This window comes from Pseudorasbora parva, chromosome 10 (assembly GCF_024679245.1).
Source record: "Pseudorasbora parva isolate DD20220531a chromosome 10, ASM2467924v1, whole genome shotgun sequence".
Classification (NCBI taxonomy): Eukaryota; Metazoa; Chordata; class Actinopteri; order Cypriniformes; family Gobionidae; genus Pseudorasbora; species Pseudorasbora parva.
The window spans coordinates 37136801-37160364 of NC_090181.1; the positions used below are offsets into that span (position 1 = coordinate 37136801).

The 23564-nt window shown below is 39.0% G+C and overlaps 1 protein-coding gene across 1 annotated transcript in view; it reads left to right on the forward strand.

Annotated features, from left to right (window-relative positions):
- kcnk5a (potassium channel, subfamily K, member 5a) overlaps positions 1 to 13946 on the forward strand; it is a 105693-nt gene extending 91747 nt beyond the window's left edge. The window contains exon 5 of the mRNA XM_067454691.1: positions 12765 to 13946. Within this exon, the coding sequence (XP_067310792.1) occupies positions 12765 to 13687 (923 nt within the window). The 3' untranslated portion in view covers positions 13688 to 13946. The remainder of the gene's footprint in view (positions 1 to 12764) is intronic.
- The last annotated feature ends 9618 nt before the right edge of the window (positions 13947 to 23564 follow it).

Consider the following 23564-nt stretch of genomic DNA (forward strand, 5'->3'; position numbering starts at 1 on the left):
CAATATCTTCCAAAATACAACTTTTAAAATCCTCCATTTACCTGCATGCACCAAACAAGTCCCCAAACTGTTATCCGCGACGGATGGACGCCCAGTTTAGATACATGCACACAAACAAATCCCTCAACTTAGACCATCCGCCACGGCCAACCGGTTGGACGAGCCCCCAATTTATGTTACGGCCCAGGTCTAGGGCAGGACCGCAACATAAATGACACAACACAAAATGGCTGTTCAAGTACTCATTTTATTCACTCATTTTCTTTAGGTTTTTTTTGTATCAAGTCTTTTGTGAGGCAGCCATTTAAAAACACCAACAGAACATAAAGTAAATAAACGAAATAACGGAAGCAAATGATCAGGGGTGAGCAAATGCCAAAACAATAAACAAAACAACACTAACTTCCCATTAATGCCTAACTCCACTGTGCATCAAAAATAAAGAAAACAAAATACAGCAACATAACCTACCTCCCTATCTATCCAAACAAACAGGAGAAAAAGGTGGTGGCCAAGTGGCCTACAAAATAAATAAGGCACTCACCCCCTACAGCTTCACAGGTGTTCAACAAACAGATACATAGGACATAGAAATTCAAGACATAAAGCTCTCACGATATTTAACAGCACCCTGTTAGAATATAACTTGATTTAACAGCATTTTCACTAAAGCTGAACATCAGAGCGAACACATCAGCAATGATAATCAAGGAGAGATTCACATAAATGAGATAAAGACACATAACAAAGAGTGTGCGGTAAGGTAAAAGGCGAGAGCCAAAAGTGAGAGCGCCCTCCGGGGAGACTTGGAGGAATTTATAGTCCAAGCCTCATCTCTGGTCCAACCACTGACGGTCTCTCATTAAACCTTGAGCCAATCCTGTGAGAGAGGAGACACAGGAACATACACAACATACAATATGTCACAGACATAACAGTCCCAAATTTAATTCATAATGGTCTTAAAAAGGTCATTAAATTTCTTAAATTTCACTTGGTGAAACCTGCAGATACTCTGGTTTATTCATACCACACATTTCATGACGACTAGAGGCGTGTCTAGCGATCCATTCCATAGGCTCTTTTAAATGTCTTTAAGAACTTTTCAAATTAAAAGCTCAATTCATCCCAAAATAAAGCATTGCTGCAAATACGTTTTCACACTTTTTTGAAGGCAAAGTCACTAAAGACACCTCGTGAATAACTGTTGTTGTAATCTTTTTTGGTTCACACCATTCACTTAGGCGGTGCTCCAACTTGGTCTTTCCTCATGGGAGACTGACATGAACGTCTCTTGACATGAGGGGAGTTTACCTGCACAGCTCTCACTAGCTCGCCTCCGTTACACTATCAGGACAGATATATTTCAGAACCAGCTGCTATCAACACAAAATTCACTTTTTTTCATTTCACCATTTTCACTGTATTTGCAGCAATTTCTGGCAAATAGTAACACAGTTTGTGCATCAACTTCGTCTTGGCTTTATAGTAGCATTTTATTCTGGGGAGTGATGATAGAGACAATGTTAATCTTATTCTTGAGTGATATGGTTATTTTATTTGGGTCACGAGTGTACATGATTTTACAGCATTGAGTATTGTAGCAATTACAGGCATTTCTGTTGAAAATAATAACCAATCATATTTAATTTACTGTGAATGAGAATCGTCATAGAATCAATCAAAACAAGTTTTAAACAGTCACAAAATGCTTAATCAAGTTTACGGTTTATGCAAATCTTCTTTAGTGTGAAGTTTAGTCATGTTTCTGCTTTTCATTAGACTTTGTAATGTTCCCTATTTATCTATTTAACACTTTAGTACAAATAAAGTAACACACATTTATATTTTAATGTTATAATATCAATTTGATAATCTTATCAAAATCAGAATAGAAAACATAGCCTGACAAGCCAGACCAACATCAAGAAGTTGGGTCTGGGAACTCATCATTGGCAGGGCTCAATCCGGGGGGTGGGATAAACGGTTGTCTTTCAAATTCCCTCTGCACGCAAATGGATAGTGCTTCAACCAACCAGAGGAACGAAGAAGGTGAAGCGGCGCTAGATGATAGATTGAACTTTGATATAAAATGGATATAATAGATATAAAACTCTGAACATGTCTTCCCCCCCACCCCCCCACACACACACACTAGGCTAGTCTAAATGGCCTTGTTGTCTTAGTTTAGAATATATTAATGGCTTTGTTCATAATAGTGATGTTTGTTCATAAAGATATGCGTTTTTTGAAATTTACAATTTTATAATTGGTAACATTAACATAACATTTTTGCAAACATTACAATATGTTACAAACATATGAGAAAAGGGTTAAATGCTTTAAAATATAAAATATTTAAAATTCTGTAATGACTGTGTAAAAATTACATTTAATGTGTGTATGTATGTGTGTGTGTGTATATATATATATATATATATATATATATATATTAGTGCTGCAACGATGCGTCGACGCATACTGTTTGTTTACATCTCGTGTAATGGCATACAGGGAATGGAGAAAGTTGCATTCTATCACAAAAACAGACCACTGTTATCAAAAGTATGGGAATACTTTAAACAGAGGACAAATAAAATGGCCCCTTGTTACCTTTGCAAAACCGATATGGTGTACCACGGCAGCACAACTGTGATGCGCGAGCACCTCAGAGGAAAACATCTCGGCGCTCTCTGGTGTTACGGTTTAACTGTGTTGTGTTTGTGTATTTGTCAGGAGATGGCGCTATAGTTCACCTGTTGTTACCTATAAAAGGTGTAGAGTAAGAATGGAAGAGTTGCTGCACCTGCTGTCAATCATGTAACCATCTGGCACTGTTGCTTTGTTTGTCCTGCTTGTGGACTGAATAAACACTTGAGAATTGGGAACTTTCTTGTCCTCATGCTTACCTGGAGCTAAACATAACAAATTGGCGACGAGGATTTTGCTGTCCTACATGAAAGATGTCTGCAGTTGCTTCTTTTCCTACGCCATTCTTACAATGTCCGGGTGAGCCGTCTATTCCCTTTGAAGCCTGGTTAAAGATGTTTGAGAACTATTTACTTGTCATAAATGCATCAGGAGATGAATGGCCAGTTGCAAGAAAGCGAGCTTTGTTTCTTCATTGCCTAGGAACAGAAGGTCAGAGATTATTCTATACTTTACCAAATCAAGGAGAGACAATGAAGGATGCTATTCAGACTTTAAAACTGCACTTTATTCCTTGACGTAATGTTGTTGCTGAGCGTCATGCATTCAGAAAACGAATTCAAGCCTCAGGGGAAACAATTTTGCAGTATGTTGCTTCTCTTCGGGACCTAGCAGCCACATGTGAGTTTGCATCTAATGATATGTTGCAAGATCAATTAGTGTAGAATGTAAACAGTCATCGTATTAGAAAACGTCTGCTATTAGAGACTGATTTGACTCTTAACAAGGCTATCACGCAAATGGAGGCTGTTGGTGAACAAGCTAAACTTTTTTCCAATCTGAATTCAGAACCTGTTCAAGCAATACAAGTGACTGGTGTGCCTGCTGTTGATCTTTACACCAGACAATCACCTTTGAAACATCTGGCTGTGCCTTCAAAGTCGTCTGCTACTCTCTTGACTCGTGCATGTTACCGCTGTGGATCTACCAGGCATCTTGCAAATGATTCCAGATGCCCTGCAGTTTCTGTAAAGTGCAATAATTGTCAAAAGGTGGGACATTTTTCCAGAGTGTGTCGTTCACAGCAAACACGTTCTGTCCATGAGATTGAATTGCCTGAGCTTCAGATTCTTTACATGCATGATTCAGTATCTAATAAGATAAAGTGCATTACTACTATCATGACTGCATCAGCTTCTGTACCTGTGGAGTTGATTGTGGATTCTGGATCTTCAGTTTCTATTCTGCCAAAATCTTTGTATGACAAACACTTCAAGCAAGATGCCTTGCTGCCTCCTGCTGTGAAATTGTTAACGTATTCACGAGATCCAATACCAGTGCTTGGCTGTCTACCTGTTACTGTTACTAGAGATGATATGAACTGTAATACGTCAATATTCATTGTTGAATGTGGCACAGCTCTTCTTGGAATGGATTTGATAAATGGATTGCATCTTAAGTTTGAAGGTTCTTCTATTCTTCCAGGACCTGTTCAGTCTTCAGTCCCTGTAATGCGACTTTCTGCCTCTGTGCCTGTTGGCAAGCTAGGATGTGCAAAAGGCTTTGTGCATAAGGTAAAAATTTCTCCAGATGTGAAACCTGTTCGTCAGAAACTCAGAAGGTTACCATTGTCTGTTCGAAATGCTGTTAGTGATGAACTGCAACGTCTTCTTGACCTGGGTGTTATTGAACGAGTGGATGCTTCGCAGTGGATTTCTCCAATTGTAGTTGTTCAGAAGAAGACGGGTGGCATTCGTATGTGTGTAGATCTGAGCGAACCAAACAAAGCTGTTGTTGCAGATTGTTATCCGTTGCCGCATATTGAGGAGATGATGTCTACGCTGTGTGGAGCAACTGTCCTTTCTACAATTAACTCAGAGAATGCTTACTTCCAGTTTTTGTTACATGAAGAAAGTCGTGATCTGACTGCATTTATTACCCATGAAGGGTTATTCAGATTCTGTCGAGTACCTTATGGCCTTGCCTTAGCTCCGTCTCCATTTCAGAAAATTCTAGCAACTGTACTGCAAGGGTTGCCAAATGTGGCTAATTATCTGGATGACGTTATTGTCTGGGGACACACAAAAAGTAAACATGATCACATGCTTAAAGTGGTTATTCAGGGTATACATGATGCAGGCTTACAGTTGAATGATTCAAAGTGTCACTTTAACAAAAGCAGTTTGCGCTTTCTTGGTCATACTGTATCTGCACAGGGTATTTGCCCAGATGAGGATCATCTTAGTGCAATGCTTCATGCTCCTGTTCCTAATGATGCACATCAGCTCCGTTCCCTTCTTGGATTGTCATGGTACAATAAGTTCATTCCAAATTTTGCCACAGTAGTAGAACCATTGCGTGCTTGCATTAGACAAGGTTCAGAGTTCAGTTGGTCAGATGAAGCTCAGAAGAGTTTCAGTACTGTAAAGGAGTTATTGCTTCAAAGCCCTGCTTTAGCATTGTTTGACCCTAACTTGCCCACTGTCGTTTCAACAGATGCATTAGATTATGGACTAGGTGCTGTATTCTCTCAAATCCATGAAAACAACACAGAGCGTATTGTTGCGTTTGCTTCAAGAACCTTGTCTACTTCTGAACGAAAATATTCAACGATTGAAAAGGAAGCTTTAGCATGTGTCTGGGCTGTTGAAAAATGGAGAACTTACCTCTGGGGTCAAAAATTTATTCTACGTACAGATCATCAGGCCTTGACAGTGCTTCTCTCCTCTAAAGGTACAGACCGCGCTGGAATGAGGATAGCGCGTTGGGCAGAGCGACTCTTGTGTTTTAACTATGAGGTTAATTATTATCCAGGCTCTAAAAACCAGGTTGCTGATTATCTTTCTCGCCTACCCTTGCTGGCTTCTGATGAGGATCTTTCTGATACTGAGCCTGAGTTTGTTGCATTTCTGTCTTCTGAAATATCTGCTGTGTCTCCAACTGAATTTGCTTTTGCCTCTGCCTCATGCTCAGAAATGACTGCACTACGTGCTCAGATTGTTTGTGGATGGCCTTTTTCATCAGCGGCTGTGGATGTTGTTTTACATCCATATTTTCAAGTACGTGATGAACTTGCTGTGCAAAAGGACTACGTGTTTAGAGGGTCACGTCTGGTTGTTCCTGTTTCATTACGACATGTCTTGGTGAGTCTGGCTCACGAAGGTCATCAAGGAATAGTGCGTACGAAGCAGCGCATTCGTGAACTTTATTGGTGGCCTGGTATTGACTGTTTGGTTAAGGAGCAGATTAAGAATTGTGAAGTTTGCTTGTCTTCTGATAAGACTACAACTCTCCGTGTTGCACTATTACAACCTGTACCTTTTCCATCTGTGCCATGGGAAAAAGTGGCTGTTGACATTGTTGGCCCATTTGAAACCGCTACTTGGGATTGTCGGTACATTGACATTAATTGACTATCATAGTAAGTGGCCAGAAGTAGCATTCACTTCTTCAATCACAAGTAAAAATGTGATCAACTTCTTGACATCAGTCTTCAGCTGATTTGGACATCCTCATTACATTGTATCTGACAATGGATGTCAATTTAAGTCAGTGGAGTTTGCAGCATTTCTGAAAGAGAGAGCTATTCAACATCTACATACAGTCTTGTTCAAAATAATAGCAGTACAATGTGACTAACCAGAATAATCAAGGTTTTTAGTATATTTTTTATTGCTACGTGGCAAACAAGTTACCAGTAGGTTCAGTAGATTGTCAGAAAACAAACAAGACCCAGCATTCATGATATGCACGCTCTTAAGGCTGTGCAACTGGGCATTAGTTGAAAGGGGTGTGTTCAAAAAATAGCAGTGTCTACCTTTGACTGTACAAACTCAAAACTATTTTGTACAAACATTTTTTTTCTTCTGGGATTTAGCAATCCTGTGAATCACTAAACTAATATTTAGTTGTATGACCACAGTTTTTTAAAACTGCTTGACATCTGTGTGGCATGGAGTCAACCAACTTGTGGCACCTCTCAGCTGTTATTCCACTCCATGATTCTTTAAAAACATTCCACAATTCATTCACATTTCTTGGTTTTGCTTCAGAAATAGCATTTTTGATATCACCCCACAAGTTCTCAATTGGATTAAGGTCTGGAGATTGGGCTGGCCACTCCATAACATTAATTTTGTTGGTTTGGAACCAAGACTTTGCCCGTTTACTAGTGTTTTGGGTCATTGTCTTGTTGAAACAACCGTTTCAAGGGCATGTCCTCTTCAGCATAGGGCAACATGACCTCTTCAAGTATTTTAACATATGCAAACTGATCCATGATCCCTGGTATACGATAAATAGGCCCAACACCATAGTAGGAGAAACATGCCCATATCATGATGCTTGCACCTCCATGCTTCACTGTCTTCACTGTGTACTGTGGCTTGAATTCAGAGTTAGGGGGTAGTCTCACAAACTGCCTGTGGCCCTTGGACCCAAAAAGAACAATTTTACTCTCATCAGTCCACAAAATGTTCCTCCATTTCTCTTTAGGCCAGTTGATGTGTTCTTTGGCAAATTGTAACCTCTTCTGCACATGCCTTTTTTTTAACAGAGGGACTTTGCAGGGGATTCTTGAAAATAGATTAGCTTCACACAGACGTCTACTAACTGTTACAGTACTTACAGGTAACTCCAGACTGTCTTTGATCATCCTGGAGGTGATCATTGGCTGAGCCTTTGCCATTCTGGTTATTCTTCTATCCATTTTGATGGTTGTCTTCCGTTTTCTTCCACGTCTCTCTGGTTTTGCTCTCCATTTTAAGGCATTGGAGATCATTTTAGCTGAACAGCCTATCATTTTTTGCACCTCTTTATAGGTTTTCCCCTCTCTAATCAACTTTTTAATCAAAGTACGCTGTTCTTCTGAACAATGTCTTGAACGACCCATTTTCCTCAGCTTTCAAATGCATGTTCAACAAGTGTTGGCTTCATCCTTAAATAGGGGCCACCTGATTCACACCTGTTTCTTCACAAAATTGATGACCTCAGTGATTGAATGCCACACTGCTATTTTTTTGAACACACCCCTTTCAACTAATTCAACTAATTGCCCAATTGCACAGCCTTAAGAGCGTGCATATCATGAATGCTGGGTCTCATTTGTTTTCTGAGAATCTACTGAACCTACTGGTAACTTGTTTGCCACGTAGCAATAAAAAATATACTAAAAACCTTGATTATTCTGGTTAGTCACATTGTACTGCTATTATTTTGAACAAGACTGTACATCAGTGTATCATCCTGCTGCAAATGGAGCTATTGAAAGATTCCATAGAGTACTGAAGAGTTCTATTCAATCAGGGATTCTGTCTGGAAAGCCATGGAAATCAACAGTTACAGCATTTCTTCAAACTTACCGTGCTACTCCCCATTATGTTACTGGACGGTCTCCTTCTGAGTTGCTCTGTGGCAGGAAAATGCGCACTCGCCTTAATGTCCTTCCTCCTCCTATCATTTGTAAGAATGCTGATGTGAGTCAGAAAGTGGCATTGTCCCAAAAGAAGATGAAAACATACACAGACCTCAAACGAAGAGCTTGTACTCCTGAGTTCAAACCAGAAGATTGGGTGCGTATAAAAATTCCAGTTCATGTTCCTAAAGGACATCCTAGATTCTCAAAGCCTCTGCAAGTTGTGCGTCAACTTGGTCCATGTACTTACCGGTTGACAGATGGGAAAACTTGGCATGCGTCTCATCTGTCTCCAGCTTGTGCACCTGTGGAAGATGGCAGTGAGAGTGAATTGGTGTCCTTGCCTCTTCAGTCTGTCCCTTCCTCTACTGTGTTGCCTAAAAATGAACTTGTGAACTTGCCTACTCAAATTGCCTCTCCATCTGTTCCTGAAAGATCTTCATCACGAGTAAAACGCCCTCCACGTTGGTTGCACGATTGTCACAAAAATAATAATAATAAAAATAAATAAATAAATAAATTATTTCTACACTAATTGAATTTGATGTAACTATTGTATTGGCTTTGCCTATTGCACCAACTTTGTATTTTGGGGGGGAATTTACAGTTCTAAGTAATGGGGGAATGTTGTGTTTGTGTATTTGTCAGGAGATGGCGCTATAGTTCACCTGTTGTTACCTATAAAAGGTGTAGAGTAAGAACGGAAGAGTTGCTGCACCTGCTGTCAATCATGTAACCATCTGGCACTGTTGCTTTGTTTGTCCTGCTTGTGGACTGAATAAACACTTGAGAATTGGGAACTTTCTTGTCCTCATGCTTACCTGGAGCTAAACATAACAAACTGGTTTCCGTGTGATCTGGTGACTAACTTCCTGGTTCAGGTCGGATATTCTTGTGCTTGTGGCATTCTGAAAAGTTGAGATGAACTCGATGCGGTGCGGACGCGCCTGGAAAAAACGAGCGCTTCGCTTTCATTATGAGAGCGCTTATCGCGCGCCTACATTGGAAATAATGAACTTGAGCGCGCAAAAGACGTGATATGTGAACGGCCCCTTTAAAGACAAGTCACAAAACACCGAGCTACCCCGAATCAGCTCCAGATCTCTGAAAACCATGTTAAACCATAGCAGAACCCTGACTACATTTTATGGTTTGTGATGCTAAAGAACATTTCATGACGTCTCAGACAACTGTAAATGTATGGCTACTGTGGTTTAATTATAAACGCTATCATAAACTCATATTTACCATAGTAAAATAATTTTCTTTGCCTCTTTATTATTTTATACTGTAAAAATTTCAACCACATTGATGGAAAATGAATAAAGGTTGAAATATTATATTAGAAGTTGTACTTCTACTACTTTTTTTGTAAAGTTATCCAAAGGATTCATGAGCTAATTACAAAAAAAGAACATAAGATTAATTATTTATTTTAATAAAAATAATCGTTAGATTAGCCGACTAATCGAAAAAATAATCGTTAGATTAGTCGACTAATCGAAAAAATAATCGTTAGTTGCAGCTCTTATATATATATATATATATATATATATATATATATATATATATATATATATATATATATATATATATATATATATATATATATATATATATATATATATATATATATATATACATACACACACACACACACACACACACACACACACACACACACACACACACACACACACACACAGTCTTGTTCAAAATAATAGCAGTACAATGTGACTAACCAGAATAATCAAGGTTTTTCGTATATTTTTTTATTGCTACGTGGCAAACAAGTTACCAGTAGGTTCAGTAGATTCTCAGAAAACAAATGAGACCCAGCATTCATGATATGCACGCTCTTAAGGCTGTGCAATCGGGCAATTAGTTGAAAGGGGTGTGTTCAAAAAAATAGCAGTGTGGCATTCAATCACTGAGGTCATCAATTTTGTGAAGAAACAGGTGTGAATCAGGTGGCCCCTATTTAAGGATGAAGCCAACACTTGTTGAACATGCATTTGAAAGCTGAGGAAAATGGGTCGTTCAAGACATTGTTCAGAAGAACAGCGTACTTTGATTAAAAAGTTGATTAGAGAGGGGAAAACCTATAAAGAGGTGCAAAAAATGATAGGCTGTTCAGCTAAAATGATCTCCAATGCCTTAAAATGGAGAGCAAAACCAGAGAGACGTGGAAGAAAACGGAAGACAACCATCAAAATGGATAGAAGAATAACCAGAATGGCAAAGGCTCAGCCAATGATCACCTCCAGGATGATCAAAGACAGTCTGGAGTTACCTGTAAGTATTGTGACAGTTAGAAGACGTCTGTGTGAAGCTAATCTATTTTCAAGAATCCCCCGCAAAGTCCCTCTGTTAAAAAAAAGGCATGTGCAGAAGAGGTTACAATTTGCCAAAGAACACATCAACTGGCCTAAAGAGAAATGGAGGAACATTTTGTGGACTGATGAGAGTAAAATTGTTCTTTTTGGGTCCAAGGGCCACAGGCAGTTTGTGAGACGACCCCCAAACTCTGAATTCAAGCCACAGTACACAGTGAAGACAGTGAAGCATGGAGGTGCAAGCATCATGATATGGGCATGTTTCTCCTACTATGGTGTTGGGCCTATTTATCGCATACCAGGGATCATGGATCAGTTTGCATATGTTAAAATACTTGAAGAGGTCATGTTGCCCTATGCTGAAGAGGACATGCCCTTGAAACGGTTGTTTCAACAAGACAATGACCCAAAACACACTAGTAAACGGGCAAAGTCTTGGTTCCAAACCAACAAAATTAATGTTATGGAGTGGCCAGCCCAATCTCCAGACCTTAATCCAATTGAGAACTTGTGGGGTGATATCAAAAATGCTGTTTCTGAAGCAAAACCAAGAAATGTGAATGAATTGTGGAATGTTGTTAAAGAATCATGGAGTGGAATAACAGCTGAGAGGTGCCACAAGTTGATTGACTCCATGCCACACAGATGTCAAGCAGTTTTAAAAAACTGTGGTCATACAACTAAATATAAGTTTAGTGATTCACAGGATTGCTAAATCCCAGAAAAAAAAAAATGTTTGTACAAAATAGTTTTGAGTTTGTACAGTCAAAGGTAGACACTGCAAGATGGTTTGACGACAGAGGAGTTCACACTGCATGACTGAACAAGAGGAAGAATCGCCGACAACTCTCTCTCTCTCCGGTGCGCAATCTACGCTTCCCAAACACACGTGCGATGTGACAAGTAAACAACGCGAGATCACAGTCTCGCGTCAGACCGGAGTTCTCGCGCTAGACTTGGAATTGTTATTAAAATGATAAACTGCACAAAGTTTGCTTCAAATTGTATGTGCGCTTATTTGTGGAGAAAAGAAAAAAAGATTATGGCGGAAGAAATTGTTGTAGAGACAGAGGGAGCCAGGATTGTGTTCTGCAAAGACAGTTTGGGGTAAAAAAAATTTTTTGTAATGTGCTGCTGCTGTGGCTGAATGTGCAAATGTTTGGCCTTTGTTTTTGTTTGATAGAATTGTAAATATATCTATTAAAATACTGAAATTCTGCTCTATAACTCCTCCCTGAACCTCCTGCTGCCCTGTATCTCACTCTCTCATTGGCTGTCGGTGTAATTTTCAGTCAGAACGCTGTTCACACAGCAGGAGTTTGAATCGCCGACAGGTCCAGATATTAAGCATGCCAAATATCTCACCGGCGTCGGCGACTCGTCGGCGATTCTCTCTGATCGCGTCTTTGATTATTCACATTGCGTGATTGTCACTCGCGTGCACGAGCACCGATTTGCCTGTGATCTCGGGCATTTGTCGGCAATTTCACAAAACCTGTCGGCGACTCAAAATCGGGGCAAAAATCGGGCAGTGTGAACTAGGCTTTAGAGGATGGGTACCCTCGGTCACAGATTAGACATTGAACATTTTAAATTTTAAACAGCTTATGTAGGTAGCCAATGTGCCCGATGCTTTCACTTGATGCAAACGTTTGTTTTTGTGATTAAAATACATAAAATATTACCAAAACATCTGTCTTCCTGTGTGCAGAAATTTGTTTATGTAGCCGTGACAACAAAACGAGTGCGCGCACGGAGCAAGCGCTCTTAACACATGCGCGCATGCCTGTGTTAAGATCGCTTGCTCCGTGCGTGCCGCGCACCAACCCGCAAGCCTTGCACTTCTGAAAGTCTGAGGAGCCACTCGTGTTGCTAGCATAGATATACATAATAAATAATATACTTAATTACATAATATACTTTATTATGTATGTCTATGGTTGCTACTACTCTCCGGCACCGCCGTCTTTATTTTGCGTCTGGCGAATCGACATGTTGTCCCAGCCCTAGTATGTATGTATGTATGTATGTATGTATGTATGTATATATATATATATATATATATATATATATATATATATATATATATATATATATATATATATATATATATATATATATATATATATAAATATGTATATGTATATGTATATATATATATATATATATATATATAAATATATATATATATATATATATATATATATATATATATATATATATATATATATATATAAATATGTATATATATATAAATATGTATATATATAAATATGTATGTATGTATGGTGTGTGTATGCATGTAATACTTCCAAAATATATAATTTTGCTAACTTTTTTCCCCTCTGTATCTGTTTTTTGTTTAGGTGTTGATCCTAATGCTGAGTACCCTACTCTCTATCGCTACTTTGTGGAGGTGTGGATCTATCTTGGTCTGGCATGGCTCTCTCTGTTCTTCAATTGGAAGGTGCGCATGGTTGTGGAAGCTCACAAAGCTCTAAAGAAGCGCCGTAAAAGGCGTAAACTTTCTCTGGATGAGTTACAGGACATCAAGGAAAGTCACAAGACCCTAAACCTGCCACCAGCTCCTAATGATGTCAACATCTTCAGCTTCCTGTCGAAGAAAAAAGAAGGTTACAATGACTTAATCAAGCAGATGGGTGTCGGAAAGGAAGAAGATCAACGTGTCAGCTCCATCACTGGTAATAAGAATAAAGCGCCACACCGGTCATACAGCTGCAGTGATTCTCTTTCAATAAACGGAAATGCCATCCTCAGTCTAGACCGCTCTCCTCGACAGAAGCGCCGCTATAGCTTAAGTGACAGAGTTGCTGTTGCTCTCTCAAAATCAAAGGGTTTCCTCCTTAACCAAGAGGAATGTCTTCTCATGAATGAAATGCATGAGGGAGGAGAGCTAGACATTATTCAAGACCATAAGAAACTGTATGAGAATCAGTTAGACAAGGAGGCAAAAGAGAACCACGAAGGTCTTGAACCTGGAGGCTGCAGTAATGGTCGGATCAAGCGGGACGCCAAAGGTTACCAGATCCTCATGTTTCCCAATGCCAACATCACCTTTATTGATGAAGAGAATTTGCTAAACAACAACCTGGAGAATGATGATAATGACTTAATGCCCAATTTCTTAACTTCAGATGAGACCCATTTCAGAGAGGTACAGGGCTCAGAATCGGAGACCTCTATTTTCACCACAGATGGGTCGGACCATGGGCACTCCTATGAGCAACTAGTGGAAGAGTATTCAAAAGAGGACAACACTGATATTTGATCCTGTCTCATAATAGTCTTCTGTCTTAAACCTTAAAAATTTTCTTTAATTAACGTGAAATGGTGTAAACTATAAAAATAGATTTTTTTTACTTTCAACCCATTTCCATCTTCCATTTAGAGCAGCCTTATATGATTTTACAAATTAGGATTTCCTTTTTTTTTCTTTTCTTTTTTTTTTTAAAGGATTTTGTACTTTATTGACTTTTAAATTTATAGGCAATTTTAAAAATGACCAAACTACGGGCAGCTATATATAGTATAGACAATTTGAGAAGGAACTTAAATTGTATTTATTTACTATACAATAAATAAAAGCCTAATCAGGACAAGAGCCAATGCAATATATATATATGCATTGGCTCTTGTCCTGATTAGGTTTTTATTTATTGTATAGTAAATAAATACAATTTAAGTTCCTTCTCAAATTGTCTATACTACAGGGGTCTCAGATTCACCAAGGAGCAGTTCACTGAAAATATAGATTATAGACAGTATAGATTTAGATGTTTGTATTTTTTTTCACCATATTGGTGATTTTCCTTTTCTTTTATTAGAAAAAAAAATTAGAAGAAAAAGTTTAATCCCTATTGGATATTAAACCAAATTTGTGTCTTCCATTATACCCCCAAATATTGTTTTTGGTTAACCATGTTGACCTGTTGTTTTAATTTAGGATTTATTTAAAATGTGATGTGATAGTTTTTTTTTTTTTTTTTGTATGCTTTTTTTAAATTGTGATTTTATTCAAAATCTTTGATTTATTCAGACATTGTTTTAATGTTTCTGAAATGTGTTGTTAACTCCTATCCAAAGATGATCTACCTCTACCAAATAATCTATCAGCCTCCCTCAATGTGTCAGTGTCAAGTCAAGAAGATGGTAGTTGAATCAGTCGCCATAAGATATGAGTAACCCATTGTTATTACAGTGTAAGTTTTTCTAACATAAATACCGTTTTGGTGTCTGAATCATTTGTTGACATTATGCTAGTTCCATGTTGACATTAAACCCAGCATACTGACAAAATAATCATTATAATACATGAAGCAAAAAAAAAAGTAATAAATAGAAATAAAGAAACATGGAAATCCTGGATCTGATTTCCTTTGCTGAGTGTTCTCTCACTGTCCTCTTGCGGCATGTTACCGAGTGCCCCTGGTGTGTAGAGCTGCATCCTGAATCAGTTTCCTGTTTGTAGATGTTTGTATTTCAAGTGTGTTATATGAGCAATCTCTCAATCTCCTTTTGGATTTATTTTAAAGAAACAAAGTTTTATACAATGCACTGAAATATGAATTCTACTGTATATCTTTTAATATTCAGTGTTGTACGTATATTTTGCACCAATTTGCCTTTCTTTTAATAAGGCAAATTATTTTTAATAAAATAATTAATTTCAATGTTGTCTTTTATGGTGTTAGTATCAAACTTTTCTCAAGGCCCACCCGTTTTCCCAGCCAGCTACACTTTAACTAGAGCCTCTTTCATTTCAATGTGCAGTCTCTCTCACTTGAGAAATGGTTTGTTTGCTATGTAAACATTGGAAAAGGGTCTGTCGTAGCTGTCACTGTTGGTTCCTGTTTAATTAGCTATGAGGTAAATGCATGCCAAAACCAGAATTTGCATCACTGTCCAAGGTTAACTAACCTAAGTCATAGCATTGTTTTTTGTTCATATTGCAAATGTTATTTCACTCACAACATTTCACTCTCCAAGTCATGTAAAAGGTTAAATTAGTTGTTTTTTTGTTTTGTTTTGTTTTTTTTTTTGCATGTTTTTTCATGTTATGGTTTGAATTTCCCGTATTTTTTAATGCTATATTTCAGTATATATTTTAATTGTTCCCTGGTGGTGCTACTTTACTCTGTTCAGATGATCTTTGTATGGATTTGAATTTTGGACTGAATGAGCATTTTCCGTTTGAAATAAAGAAATAGGATTTCTTCCTTTCTCTTTTTTCTCTCATCTTTGACCAGTGGTTTCAGAAAGACACTTGGAGCCAGATTTACTAAACAGCGCAAATTGGCGTTAAAAAAGGCACAGATTTGAGTGGAACTTAAAGAACACCGATGCAGCCAGATCATTTCCTTAATAACCAATGCAATCTACCAAGAGCAGTGCAAATTAGCGTCTTGTTTAAGACATGCTTTATTGGACCGGTAAATAATGGAGCAAATACCAATAAACTGACATGGGCAAACCTTGCAAAAAAAATAAAATAAAATGGGTCTGAAAGGGAAAATCCTACAAATGCAAATGCGATAAGGTCAGCTGCAAAAATAATAGCCCTGACATTATTTTTTTAATGCCAAAAAAGGGTTAATGCTGGTGCAAAATAGTAAATCTAGCTCTTGGACTTGCTATATTTGAAGCTACATTTCTTTGAAAGGAATTGTGAAATTACACAACTTATATGTGTCTATTTGCATGAAACATGCTCAAGCCTAAATTGAAAAATAAATTAGATTGTTTTGCTGCTTATGTTCAGTCAAATGTCTACACACTCCTGTTAAAACAGCTGTTTCTGTCTAAGTCATATTGACTTAGCATCTCAAAATAAGAAGTCAATATTTCGAGAACGTTTCTCATTATTTCAAGACGTTTTCTCAAAATATTGCCTTACTTTCTCATTATTTCGAGATGCCAAGTCAATATTTCAATAATAATGATAATAGTGTAGTATCTTTATAGGAAAAATAAGAGAGAGACTCAGAGGTACAACGTATACAGTCTTTACTGTTTTTTAACTTCCTCATTTTCTGATACAACCAATCTGCGCATGCGTGCTATCCAAATACCGTAATACATGTAACACAGTTGCACCAATATACTACACTCCTCCCTCCTTAGACTGGAACCTAACATAAACCAAAACTTACAGTGGTATATCTAGAACACATGCATTATTTTTCAGTAATCAACAAATTTAACTTTTTTTTTTTTTTTTTTTGGAACAATGTTTACCCACGACATAGACCTAAAGATTAAGTCTTTGTGGGGCTTTATGCTGCCTTTATGGATACCGACGCTCTGTTTGAGCTTCCTGAATTTCAGGGTCAAATGTTCCAGTTCTCTGCATTCCACCAACTGGCAAACAATCAAATATGTCATCATTGATTCCTTCACACTGCTGTTCTGAAGACCTTGACGGTAGCATGTGATCAACATGTACTTTAACTTGTCGATGGCCTACTTGCACACAGTAAGTCAGAGGTCCTGTACACTTCAGAATAGTGCCTGGAATCCAGATCTTCTTGGGATGTCTGAAGTCTCGCACCAACACCCTGTCCCCCAAACTGAATGTCCGGAGTGACTTTGATTTCTTATCATGTCTTTTTCTGTTGAATCTGGTGCTTGGATACAACATCCGACACATCAGGCTTAATCAATGAAAGACGAGTGCGTGGTTGCCGTTTTAGGAACAACTCTGCTGGTGTGTGCTCCCTGACAGTGTGTGGTGTATTCCTGTATGTGAACTAGAAACGGGATAGCCGCTGACTGGGAGACACTGACTAAGACTGCAGTCGAGTCCATGCCTTCTTAAAGGTTTGGAAAGCTCTTTCGGCTGCACCATTTGAAGCCGGATGGTATGGTGGTGAGAGGACATGACGTACTCCATTCCCCTTAAAGAACTGCTCAAATTCAGGCACTGTAAATTGAGGGCCATTGTCAGAAACTAAAACTTTTGGCAGGCCATATGATGCAAACAGATTTATTAGAAGGTTAGACGTCTCACAGGGTGCACACTGAGCCACGAATGCGTCAATTGCATTATCTAAGCCAGGCCACCACAGGAAACTTCTTGCCAGAGCTTTCATTCAAGTGACTCCTGGATGTCCCTCATGTAAGTCAGAGAGCAATCTTCTTCGATACTTAGGTGGGATGACCACCCTTGATCCCCAAAGAAGACATCCTTGGTCTGTGGACAACTGATCTTTCCTTTCATAAAAAGGTCAGAGGTTGGGATTTCGTACAAACTTAGGCCATCCAGTCAGTGTGAGATTTAAGACCTTTGATAAAATAGGGTCATGCCTGGTCTCCTCTGCAATATCTTTCGGTAAGACAGGCAGTTCCTTCACATGAGAGATCAGAAACACTCCTTCCTGCTCCTCCTCTGAAGGACCATGATTGCATGGCAGACGCGATAAGGCATCTGCATTTGCGTGGTCACAGGAGTAATGATACTGTATCTCATAGTCATAGGCAGAGAGAAGCAAAGCCCATTGTTGCATTCGTAATGCAGCCAGAGTTGGGACTGCAGACTTTGGTCCAAGTATGGCCAAAAGTGGTTTGTGATCTGTCAGTAACACAAACTTCCTTCCGCATAGATACTTATGGAATTTCTTGACACCAAAAATTATGGACTATGCTTCCTTTTCAATTAGAGCATAATTTCGCACACTAGGTGTCAGGGTCCGTGATGCGAATGCAATCTGTTGCTCTTCTCCTGACGGTAGGATGTGTGAAATGACCGCACCCACACCATATGGAGAAGCATCACAAGCAAGTCGGAGAGGTTTTTCTGGGTCATAATGTGCAAGACACTTACTGTTCAGTAGCCGTTTGCAGGCCTTCAGGGAGTGCAGAATTATTAGGCAAATGAGTATTTTGACCACATCATCCTCATTATGCATGTTGTCTTACTCCAAGCTGTATAGGCTGGAAAGCCTACTACCAATTAAGCATATTAGGTGATGTGCATCTCTGTAATGAGAAGGGGTGTGGTCTAATGACATCAACACCCTATATCAGGTGTGCATAATTATTAGGCAACTTCCTTTCCTTTGGCAAAATGGGTCAAAAGAAGGACTTGACAGGCTCAGAAAAGTCAAAAATAGTGAGATATATTGCAGAGGGATGCAGCAGTCTTAAAATAGCCAAGCTTCTGAAGCGTGATCATCGAACAATCAAGCGTTTCATTCAAAATAGTCAACAGGATCGCAAGAAGCGTGTGGAAAAACCAAGCCGCAAAATAACTGCCCGTGAACTGAGAAAAGTCAAGCGTGCAGCTGCCAAGATGCCACTTGCCACCAGTTTGGCCATATTTCAGAGCTGCAACATCACTGGAGTGCCCAAAAGCACAAGGTGTGCAATACTCAGAGACATGGCCAAGGTAAGAAAGGCAGAAAGTCGACCACCACTGAACAAGACACACAAGCTGAAACGTCAAGACTGGGCCAAGAAATATCTCAAGACTGATTTTTCTAAGGTTTTATGGACAATGCTCCATCACACGCGTCCAAGTACTCCACAGCGTGGCTGGCAAGAAAGAGTATAAAAGAAGAAAATCTAATGATTTGGCCTCCTTGTCCACCTGATCTGAACCCCATTGAGAACCTGTGGTCCATCATCAAATGTGCGATTTACAAGGAGGGCAAACAGTACACCTCTCTGAACAGTGTCTGGGAGGCTGTGGTTGCTGCTGCACGCAATGTTGATGGTGAACAGATCAAAACACTGACAGAATCCATGGATGGCAGGCTTTTGAGTGTCCTTGCAAAGAAAGGTGGCTATATTGGTCACTGATTTGTTTTTGTTTGTTTTTTGAATGTCAGAAATGTATATTTGTGAATGTTGAGATGTTATATTGGTTTCACTGGTAAAAATAAATAATTGAAATGGGTATAAATTTGTTTTTTGTTAAGTTGCCTAATAATTATTCACAGTAATAGTCACCTGCACACACAAATATCCCCCTAAAATAGCTAAAACTAAAACTTCCAAAAATATTCAGCTTTGATATTAATGAGTTTTTTGTGTTCCTTGAGAACATGGTTGTTGTTCAATAATAAAATGAATCCTCAAAAAATACAGCTTTGATATTAATGAGTTTTTTGTGTTCCTTGAGAACATGGTTGTTGTTCAATAATAAAATGAATCCTCAAAAAATACAACTTGCCAAATAATTCTGCACTCCCTGTTGAATGCCACTTCACAATTTGTTGACCAATTTCATTTTGTGTCTGCTTGCAAAAGCTGGTGCAGAGGGTGCAATACGGACTTCCAGTTATGGCACAGTGCTGAGTGGACGTGGTTTGAGCTCCGCTACAAATCCTGACTTCAATTTTATTCTAACCCAAGAAATGCTGACAAACTGATTCAATTTTATTAATTCTGATACATCTTAACGTTGAAAGATGCCACCAAAACCAATTAAAACGGCGCAGAAGCAAGTTAAAGCGACTGTACCTGAAGAGGCAGAGGCAGATGCTAAATCCAAAGAAGCTAACAGCGAAGAGGGCGCGTCAGGAGTTAGCCAAGAATCTGCAATTCTTGAGGCTATCCACTCACTGAAATCGGAGCTTGGTGTGCGATTTGATGGATTGCTCCAGGCGATTAACGGAGTGCAGTGCAAACTTAAAGCTCTCACAACACGGGTAACAGAAACCGAGGATCGAATAAGCACCCAAGAAGATAACGTCACAGTTTTCAATTTTGTGTTTTGCGTTTGCAACTCTGTCATAGAATCTCTCTCATCAAAAGTCGATGATCTGGAAAACCGCAATCTACGATTAGTGGGACTCCCATAAAAAAAAGAAGGAAATAATATGTGTGCGTTTCTAGAGAAATTACTCCCTGAGATCCTCGGCCCGGAAAACTTTCCTGGCCCCCTTGTGATAGAGAGAGCTTGGAAAATCAGCAGATTCTCCGAAGATTGTTCTGACTCCACTGCATGAAAAGTGGGATTTTCGTCCCCGTAAACGGCCCGAAATCTCCCTGATTTTCGACAATTAACGTCAGTTTACAGCCTGTGAACGTCGCGTTCGTCTGTGCCACATATTGACGGAAACGAACCATGACGTATGTGGAGCTTGCGGCCTTGCCGGAATGGCTTGAATTTCCTCACTCCGTATTGGTTGAAACTACTACATTGAAACAAGAAATATCACTCGTGATTGGTTGGCAGATCTGTTACTACTGGTCAACCTGGGTAATAAATTAATAAATTTAAACCCCCAAATTATAATAATTTTACACACACACACACATATATATGTAATGTAAAATTATGATTTGCATATTATTTTTTAATTTTATATATTCATATTCATGTGATATGCTATTATGTTTTATATTCATGTCATTGTTATCCTATGGACTACGCTATTATAACCATCAAGGACATTCATTTATTGAGGAAAGGAAAATATGCCAGGGACATGCAGTTTATTCAAAGAAAGAGCTTTATTAGAACAAACACAAACACACAACCAAATGCAAAACGTTTGAGATCTGCCCACACAACAATAGGAAGCTCACGAGAAGCCCAAAATCCTACAGCACCATGAAGTCTCTGTTTTCCGCTTCAGAGCTGTAGGTAACTAGCGCCATTCTGTCTGATTTCAGTCCATTTTTCAGACGTCTGTCGTGCGTTGCCCTGTACTTTGGAATCGCCTCTAATCTCGATTGCAGCGTGGCACAGAGCTCGGCGAGCTCCTGGCTGGTCAAACAGTCCATCCAGACACCGCGTGAACGATGCCGTCTTCCTCATCAGACATCAGGTCTATGGTAGCGCACTTCCAAAGGCCCACCTCATATCCTCAGCTAACACACTCTTTCTTGCTTGTAGCAGCTGTAAAAACAACAAAGACAATCAGTATTGCGCGATGTACTGCGTAAAATGCACCTGAAAAATAGTCACACTGACCAAAAACGGATCTAATCTAATAAATCTTACCCTCTTTCTTCTCAATCGACTCCGAGCTGAACTCTTCACAGCTTCTGCTAGCGATGCAAGAACTGAATGTTTGTATCTGAAGCTCCTGCGTACTGTCTCTGTCTTACATGCAGCTGGAAAACAATTAAATGAGTGTTATGACGAAGTTGTGAAGACGGCGTACTGCTTCCTGTAAAATGACCAGAAAAAGAAAAACTTTTATAAAGCAACTTACATTTGTTCTTTTACAAGGCTAATTTCAGCTTGTGCTACTTAAAAAGCTTTGCTTTAGGTTACTTTAGCTTAGATAACAGTCTTACCGCAATCTTAGGATTGTGCACTCGTCTTCTCTTCTTAACCCTCTTGGCGCCACGGTTGAGTTTACTCGACAAGATGCGTCACTGAATAAAACGGCCGATTTTGTCAAATAGGGTGTCAAATTTCATTCAACCTCCCCTCCACTAGATGGTAGACATGTCGTACTTCATCCCTGACTCATACAAACATCATTATTAGGGCCCAAGCCCTGAAAGGGCGCAGAGCCCTATTGTTCTTCTAAGGATTATTTGTTATTATTAGGGCCCAAGCCCTGAAAGGGCGCAGAGCCCTATTGTTCTTCTAAGGACAATTTAGCTTTTTCGACTATTCGGGCACTTTCAGGGCCCTTATCATGCTCGAAAACTCTAGAAACTTTGCACAAACATCGGAATCTGCGGCCATCAGGGCCGGACCAAAGCTGGTACCTGGGCGTGGTAGGGGGGCTCGACAGCGCCCTCTAAAGTGGGGTCTGAAAACATGGTCTATAAATCAAACACACTTGCACGTACATGTACGAAACTCGGTACACATATAGATCTCATTGGTCCGAACAAAAGTTGCCGAACAACTTTTTCAGAAGTGGTGAAAACATACATCTGATATGGGTTTCAGAATTAGGTGTGGCAAAATGGTTCGATAGCGCCACCTACAAAATTTAAATTAAGCGTCATTCGTGCTACGTTTCATGTATGAGTATGAAAATTCGGTAGACGCATTCAACAGCCCAATACCTACAAAAAAGACCCAAGGCGCCAAATCTGAAAAACCAACAGGAACTGAGATATTTTGAATTTTCTTTGGTATATTGGTGCAGTTTTTGCCATTGCCAGATGTTGTACTTTAACAAACTCCTCCTAGAGATTGAATCATATCAACATCGTATTTGCACAGTCTAATCTAAAAGCCTTTGTGGTGTTAAATTGGGAAGATCTTGAGTTTTCCCAGAAGGGTGTGTCCGTGGCGGCCTCACAAATGTTGATGTTTCGCCATGACACAGGAATTTGTTGTACCTCAGGCATACAATGTCCGATCTGCCTCAAACTTCACATGTTTGACAAGAGTCCTGGCCTGAAGACATAAACATGCCAATATTCAGTCAAAGTTATAGCGCCACCAACTGGCAGCAGGATGTGTCACTTTTTGAAAAAAATTTGAATCACTGTCTTACTTACACCCGATTTACTTCAAACTTCATCAGTATAATGTGAAAACATGACAGATATAGACATACGAATGGATTCCTGATATTTTATATACTGTTGCTATGGCAAAGTGTCAGTTTAATTATCTTTTTGGGTGTTTTTGAGACTTAGCATGCTTGAAATTGTGTGTGTGTGTGTGTGTGTGTTTTATACATGGGCTTTACAGAAGGTCATTTGCTGTTTTTGAAAAGACACATGTCTTAATATTAATTATTTACTGATAAAAATCAAATCGATTTAAAAAGTAAATTTCACATGATTTTCTAGTTTATAAGTTGTCTGGGTATCACCAGACCAAGCTCAATTTAAGATTGATCAATGAGCATTATTTGAATGACTCTGTATGCAATTGGATAGTCAACTAAACAGACTACTAAACTCGCCAATAGCGTGTCTGTGATTTGTTCCCGCAAAAGTGTAACAGAAGCAGTAGAAATGAATGTACTGGGTTTTCAGACTGTGTTGCAGGGCGAAGTCAAATCACTGGAGGATCAGGCTGGGTTTACCCAGTCAGTCTAAGTAAATTTCATAATAAAGTTTATAATAAACTTCCATAAAATTTAGACGTGCATCTTACTCTTACCTGACACTAATATTAAAATCATTGCTGCAGTTTCTGTGATTTGGCTCCAATTGGTCATTTTGTAATTAACATTTTTTATTGGATGCTACAAATATTAAAATTAAAGCATGCTTAA